This window comes from Barbus barbus, assembly GCF_936440315.1.
Source record: "Barbus barbus genome assembly, chromosome: 18".
Taxonomy (NCBI): Eukaryota; Metazoa; Chordata; class Actinopteri; order Cypriniformes; family Cyprinidae; genus Barbus; species Barbus barbus.
The window spans coordinates 20,587,159-20,595,314 of record NC_136746.1 but is presented as its reverse complement, the minus strand read 5'-3'; the positions used below and the strand labels follow the sequence as shown (position 1 = coordinate 20,595,314).

Here is an 8,156-nt window from a genome sequence, read left to right as displayed (position 1 = left end):
CATCCCTTTTCATTTATCAGAGTCTGTGAGTGTAATTAACGTATTTAGCAGTATTTTGATGCAAAGTTTTGTCACACAAACCAAATTTGGCAGATATCAGCTTTTTAAAAGTTGACTGTGACTGTGTCAAGAAAAAAAAAAAACTCTGTTAGTGGTGAGAGCCTAAATGTGCTGTTCCAATCGACTAATTAAATAATAGAAATGTATTTATGAATTTTAAAACAGACTGTTTTTCACATTTCCTTCTGTTCGTTTAATTAGGTTTTGGTGACGAAGGGGTTAACCGCGCAGTCTTTACGACAAGCCGTAAACTGATTCGTAAAAGATGGCGACCCGGTGCAGCTGTCAAAACGTGAGAGTTTAATGTTTTAAAACTGGACTAAAAAACCTGCACGGACTATCGGTTTGGACTAATGTACTTGCATTAACTAAGGACCATCGCTCGACCAGTGGAGGCGACTTCTGTATAAAAGAAGAGGATGTTTTATTCCTTCAGGAGGTGACATTGGGAGGACAGAGGCTGCAGGATTTGACACTAAATAAGTAAAAGAGCGTGTCAGATCTCTGATGTGAATTTCAATCTGAAAGTACAATGAACATTCATACATTTAAATAACTGGTCTATTAGTTTCTTTTTGTTTTTAAAATGGCTTGGAGGTCACGGCTCTTTTACATTGGATGGAGGCATCTAAGTATTTTTTCCAACCCATCTCCATCTAACTGGACTAAAGTGGTATCTGATGCTGAGAAGATCGTAGGATATCCAACTTCATTCATGAGTTTACGCTGTTTACTCAGTGACGAGCTCAGCAATGTGGCCATGCATGTCAGGAAGCTGGTGGGAACTAAACACCCTCTCCTTAACACCGCCAGGTACTATGTTACATTACATTCATCTATTTCCTCTGGCCGCCAGGTGTGATTCTTGAACGAATTCCTTCTGTTTAGTTATTTAATGAATTTGTCACAAAACCGAATTGTCAAGTCTGAACAATTATATCAGGAATCAGTCCACGCGCTTCTTAAGTCATTTGACTTATTAAACATATTAGAATGATTTCTGAAGGAGCATGTGACACTGACGACCACATGAATAAATTATAGTTCAAAATACATTCAAATAGAAGACTGCATTAAAGTAACAATATTTTAAAAAACAACATATAAATTATATCTGACAATACTACTATTTTACTGCGTGTTTAACCATTTTAACCAAATAAATGCAACCTTGCTGAGCATAAGAGACTTGTATTTATATAAAAAAAGAATAAAAAAAATACCAACCCCAAACATTTGATCTGTCATCTAGACAGTTTTATCAACATGCAAATAAAACGGAGCAGGTTGCAATAAATAGGAATATTATTACAACGTGCAAAAATGTTTCAGATAAGATATTAATTTTAGTGCTTCACTGTAAATGCACATAATAAAAAGCTGCAAGAAACTAAAATGGGATATATAAAAAAATGCTGATTAACTTATTTGGAATTTTTTTAGAGCACGTAAATATGCCATTCCAGTGTCAGCGACCATGAAGAGATGTAAAATAATTTTTTTTGTTCGAATGAACCAGTTCACAAAAATAAATTGGACTTACTGTAACCAACATATATGTACATCTAGTGTTCATGGGGCCAATTTAAAAAAAAAAAAACCTTTACATGGATAAGAGTTAGTTAATGAATATTGAAGAGGTCACACTGAAATTGCTTGGTAACCTCCTTAGAATGATCTGGCATGTGACACAATTAATGTTTATGAAACCAAGCCTTCAGCATACTAGCATTGCTTAACTTCCTTCCTGACTAGTGCCAGTATGCTATCATCTGCACATCAGCCAATCAGTTCTAACACATCCTGATTTATATTCAATATTCACTCACTTGAGTATCACCTGCTTATAGTGATGCAGATCATTAACATAAGAGGCTCTCAGAGGACAATTAAAAGACCACATGGAGCTTTATAGGCCTCATGAGTTTACTGCTGGGTAATCTGCAGTACCGACATTCTCAGTTTGTTAATTGAGAAGCAATACAAGTCAAGCCACTTTAATAAAACACTAGGGTGGTTGATGTTTTCTTCTAATCCCTCTCATTATAGTCTAACATGTAAAGCTGTTTTATTGAAGCAAAAGTGTCTTTACTGCAAGTCAGTACATCTTGGTGACACCACATGCACCTTTTTTAAGTAGGTTAATGAAAAGTGAAAGAATTAATTTTAAAGGACAGTTCTTGTACAAATTGTACTTTTCAGGCTAGCCCAGTTAATGCACATTCATTGAGCTTGGAAGGCTTAATAAATTAGACTTTTGTCCTCTCCTAGGTCTACAGGTGAATGTAACCTAATGGGTTTGCATCTGACTCCAGATGTCACAGGTTCAGTTCTGGTTAGGGGTGAATTAGAAATAGGAGAGTTATTGAATTCACATGAGTATGGCACTTAACCCCTAGGTTACTTCAAGGAGATTGACACTGGAAGTACTTAAAAGTCACTCTCAACTAGCCAAATTAAAGCTGTCTCCCCCCAGTGGCTGTCATTTGCAGTTCCAGTCTGATTTTGTGTAACTTTGAGACAGATAGCCCACTCTGTCATACTGTAAATTAAGTGTGTTTCTGGACTTTTCTTTAGTATAGCACTCTGTCTGCTTTTTTACACGGCTGTGAGTTTTACTTTGTTGCTACACATAAAGTCCATAAATTTAGCCTATGATGTGTGTGGTATTAGCTTTAGGTGTTTTGTGTAATAACCTGATCATATTCTGATCAGTTTTCAGTGACATTACAGTTTTTAACAGTCAGAAGCGTAAATGGAATTTTTTTCTGAATCAGAATTTATCTACAAACACAAAATAGGATTTACAAAATAAAACAAGAAAATCCCTTGTAAAACCGAACAGGCTGAAAGGTATAATTCGCCCCAAATTGAAAATTCTGTCATTATTTACTCACGTTTATGTTTATTATGTTTATATTTCTCATGTGGAACACAAAAGATGATGTTTTGAAGTTTGTAACCAAACAGTTTTGGTGACCGATAGCTTCCATTGTATGGACAAAAACACAAACAAATCTTCTTTTATGCTCTGTTGAAAAATAAGGTCATACAGGTTTGGAACAACATGAGGGTGAGTAAATGTTGACAGAATTTTGGGTGAACTAACCCTTGAACTTTTTTTCACCTGAGCGCTGTCCAACAGAATGACATACAGAAAGTTTTAAGAGGAAATAAAGACTGAGTGTTTGTGTGTGTGCGTTTGGTTTTAGAGAGAGAGAGAGTTCGGGAACCCAATCCGGCCCATCCAGACGACAGTGCTGGAAACAGTAGCCCAAGGGTGTAATAACCTATACACCTAAATCTGATATGACAATCCATTTGGGAGGGGACCCTGTCTTCTCCCCTCAGCGTCAGTGCAGATTCAGCCGTCTCCTAAGACGCGCCAAAGATATTTATATGCACAATTGCAGGCTGGCGAGTCGGGCAGTGCCAGCTCGCGCTCCGTTTCGCCTTTCTGTTCATTCTTTAAAAAAAACACAGACCTCAGCGAAGTTCAGAGCAGTTTGCGGTTGCGCTAAGAGCTTGCGGAGATGTCTGTGACACATCAGGGGAAGACCTTCACAGTTCCACACACATACAGAGGCCCTGTGACAGGTGTTCTCAGTGAGGTCCTTTATGGCAAGGGTCTTCAATCTTTTATATGCGTACCCCCAAATATAATCATGCTCATGCGAGGGACCCCCATCCTAAATTTAAAAGGCATCTATATGGTCTCTTGTATGAAGACCCAATTTATACTGCATAAAATTAATATTATAAATATGTTTAAAATATTATTCTGAATATATAGTTTCAAAAAAGGTTCATATTCATTATAATACTGTACTGTATTATTTATTCATTTACTTTAATTTATTTAAATATATTTATTTTTTTATTATTTACAAATATTTCTACGGACCCTCACTTTACCCCTGCTCTTTGGTACTTATTGGAGCCACCCATAAAATGTTTGCCCCAGTCTACATGTAAAGTGACAACCCAGCTGCATACACACATAATATTCCAGACGAACAGAGTGCAGTGATGTAATGTCACATTTTCCCTATGACATCATTCGCTGTGGCGTTTTGATTGATATTTACAGCTTTTTTTCTCTTAGTTGTTAGAGGCTGTTCACATATGATGTGCTAATATGGGAAAAGCAGCTACATGTTGAGTTCAGCGTATTTGAAAAAAGACATGTTTATTATCTCCTACACACTGTTGTGAATAAAAACTATTCAAAATGCTTGTCTATAAACGTGTACATATGCTTATAAATATGCAAATATGCTCATCCTGTGATTCCCGCCCCCAGAGTCATCTGATTGGTCCATTGACATTTATACACAGACATTCATCCACTGTATCCAGTGTAATGAGGTTTTAACCTCACATAGCATCTTAGAAAAAAGAAAGGTCCATCCATCTAGTACGTTTTCATTGGTTACTGTTTTTGCTAAGCAAAAAACAGTATTGTGTGTGAACAGCCCCTTTGAAAGTTTCACACATATTAAGTGTACTTCACTGCACACTCCTTGTTTGTGAGGGTCATAAACACTTTCCAGCTGGTCTGTAATGTACCATCACTCTTTCATTCCCTCTTTCCAATCATTTCTTATCACCACTCGTCTTGTTTTAATGACTCCCTGCTCCTCCCTTTGCAGTAGAGTGAGTTTGTGATTTAATGATGTGTGTGTTTGTGTGCATGTTTTGAGATGCATGTGTGTTTGTGTGCATGTTTCTGTCTGATTGAGTAATGGTGTGTGTGTGTTTCTGGGTGGAGGATGTGACCAGTTTATTTCAGACCTTTGTGTCAGTGTGTTTTAAAAACGTTGGGTCTGGTGGACAGGAGGATTTTGAAAACCTGATTGTTCAAGGGGATGGTCCTTCATATGGTATATATGAGCACTGCATTTACATTGAATGTGAGAAATCAAAAATCAGCTCATTATAAAAAAATCCAACAACACATGGAAAAACATGTTTACGTGAGATTTTGAAATCATCTTTTTTATAAACATAAACAGACGTGCAAAAAAAAAAAAAAAAGGAAAATTGATACACACACACACAAGCTAAAAATACTGCGTAATAAATACTATAATATAATAGTATATAAATATGCTGGCCACAGAAAACTGAAATCTGAGTAATGGGGGTGTGCTGATCAGGTTTCGCTTAAACCATTTATAACCTTTACCTGATAAGAATACATTTTAAGGCATTTATATGACCTACACAGTATTGGATTATTATTAAGCATGATCTATGTAAGATGATATATGTAACCACACTCATTGATTCTCCAGTTATCAGCCACTTTTATGTATTTCCAGCTCTCTCTTGGATGCATTTCTCGTTTGTACCTTAAATGTCTCCAGTCTCTCCTTTATTCCTTCATTCAGTCATGATATGTCCTGCCCACCTCTCTCTCTCTCCCCCTCTCTCTCTCTCACTGGGCTGTTTGGTAGTGGGCGTGTCTGGGTGTCATCTCATCTCGATTACCACAGTTGTGATTCATGACAAGTGACTCTCTGCCTGGAGACGGGATTACAGCCCTTGTCGTCACTGGAACTGCATTGTGGAACTCATTGCCCGGCAACCAGAGACAATTGTAGCCCTGGAACGCTTGTGATATGTACATCCTGCACGACCTGCACACTACATTAGATTAATATCAGTCTGGATTTAAACTTTCTATTGCTTTGTCCTCACTGTGCACGTAAAAACAAACAGACAGGTCCAATTTGCCAATGGAAGTCTCAGTTGGTGCATTTTAATGACTCTGTCACTCAGACAGTTCACTTCCTCATTGATACAGCTCAGATGACTATCACTCACTAAACAGTAGGTTATCATGGAACTGTAGGGGCGTTTACAAAGAACACGTTTTTGCATTCCACTGCAGTGCTTTTCCATTCATTAGACAAATGTGTTTGACCTTTGTGCTTTGTATTGCGTCTTTTTTTTTTTTTTTTTTACACATGTCCTAAAAAATGTATGGTGCTCAAGTGAGAAAAATGCAACTTGCCTAGCTTCTTGTGTTTTTAAAACAAAAATGCGTTTTATGTTAATCATTCCTTAGGGGGCTGTTCACTCAAAACACGTTTTTGCATTTTACAGTGTTGCTTTTCCGTTCTTCCATCTTGCATATTTTGAGGTGCATATTTGGGAAGGCCATAACGATGTCTTGAACATTGGACTGTGCTAAATTTATATATTTATAACCAACCGTGCTGCGTGCACACACAGAAACATTCAGGAGCACACATTCAGGAAACTTGTCAACACTGCCCCGCAATTTTTATGAATAAAATGGCTTTTATACTGAATTGGTACATCATATTTCTCATTAACGAGGAGGTAAAATCATTGTTTTTGAAGTAACTAAAGTCACAGCTTCCTTGTTTGCAGAGAGATGCACAGATAGAGGAAATTCACACATGCAACTCTCTCTCTCAAAATGGCCATATTTGAGAAAAATTTTGAGCAGTTTGCATTACTGGATTTAGCTGTCGGTCATTCAACATTTCTGTCGTAAAACAGTTGACTAGTATTAAATTATTTGCAACTTCCAGCTCTCTTTCAACTTTAAACTGACGCTTTGTGTTGGAATTCATGCTCTGCAATTTGGCCATTTCTAATTATTGTCTATGGCCCTGGTGTGTCTCAGTTTTTTTTCTTTCCCCTGATGTAAAACTGTTTTTGATATTTCACCTTCTTGTAAAATGTAGTATATCTGCAACAGAGTTTCATATCTTTGCCATGAATATTACTTTAATTTAATTTAGTTTGAAATATAATAGGATAGCAGGGTGCTCATTTAGAAGGGGAAAAAATATTAAGATTTATATTCAGCTGTTTTCTCACAACATCCCTTTAAAAAGGAAGTGGGGTTTAAAAAAGTGGTTCTTTATGTCAGTTGAAAATGAAAGATTTATTATGTGTCTCTAAAATGATCAAAATGCTGAATATTTATTTTAGAGGAAAGAGGGCTTTGGCCATTTTTGCTACTGTTTCCTTAGAAGGCAATTATAAGAAAGTTATTTGTATTATATGTATATTTAAACCAATAATAGAGGTGAGTAAAGGGTCTGTGGGGTTGAATGCCTTTGCACAGAACCAACCACCAACCGTCATGCAGATGCAAATTAATCATGATGTTGAAAGGCAGACTAGCTCATAACAGCAATGACCTCTGCCTCCAAGACCCCCTCGTGGAACTGTGATTAACAAGCCTGCGAGTGTCTTTGCTCCTCCGTAGAGAGAGAGAGAGAGAGAGAGAGAGAGAGACAGTGAAAGATGGAGAGATGGAGAGATGGGAGGTGAAAAGAGGGCGAGATTGAATTGGAATGGCATGCTGGCTCGTTAATATGACACTGTGCATTTCATTTAAACACAATTAGAATATGGTGAGGCTGGATGGATGAGGCACGTACTAGAAACTTTTATTTTTACAAAGTTGCCAGATGACAGTATTAGTCAAATTTTAGAGGGCGTTCAAACAGAATACGTTTTTGCATTCCACTGCACTGCTATTTTGGTTCTCTGTGTAAAAATGCACTAGATGGACGTCTTTGACTGTTGCGTTCTTGTCTTGTGCATGACATGGATTTTTAAAAACGCATTCAAGTTAAAAGATCAACTTAAAAAAAACATTTCTAGACCTTACAATTTTTTCATCGCACTACCTGCAAAAATGTGTTCTGTGTGAATAACCTCTTAGTGAACTATAATTTTAATTTTTTAAGAAATGTTAGTGGTTTTTGTTTCTTGCATGTTGGGAACTCACTAGGTGTTGTAGGTGGTTGCTAAGGCGTTTTTGTTGTGTGTGTGTGTTTCTATGTATGATCTCATATTAATTCTATTCAAGTGTTTTTAGGGCACTACTATACACTTGCTAGGGCCTTCTGGGTAGGTGCTTAGCAGTCCATATAATCTTCTGTGGTTGCATTCTAATGAAATAATACAGTTGTCAATGATCCAATCACACATTTAATATGCTAACTGAAATGACTTCTAAATATAAAAGGTTCAACCAAATTCCATCAAAATTTGGTTTGAAAATGTACAGGTCCTTTTCAAAAAATTAGCATATTGTGATAAAG

At 36.9% G+C, this 8,156-nt stretch overlaps 1 protein-coding gene across 1 annotated transcript in view; it reads left to right on the top strand.

Moving 5' to 3' along the window:
• Window positions 1-298: 298 nt before the first annotated feature.
• LOC306884523 (all trans-polyprenyl-diphosphate synthase PDSS2-like) overlaps window positions 299-8,156 on the top strand; it is a 31,165-nt gene continuing 23,307 nt past the window's right edge. The window contains exon 1 of the mRNA XM_079440455.1: window positions 299-873. Coding sequence (XP_079296581.1) covers window positions 647-873 — 227 coding nt within the window. The 5' untranslated portion in view covers window positions 299-646. The remainder of the gene's footprint in view (window positions 874-8,156) is intronic.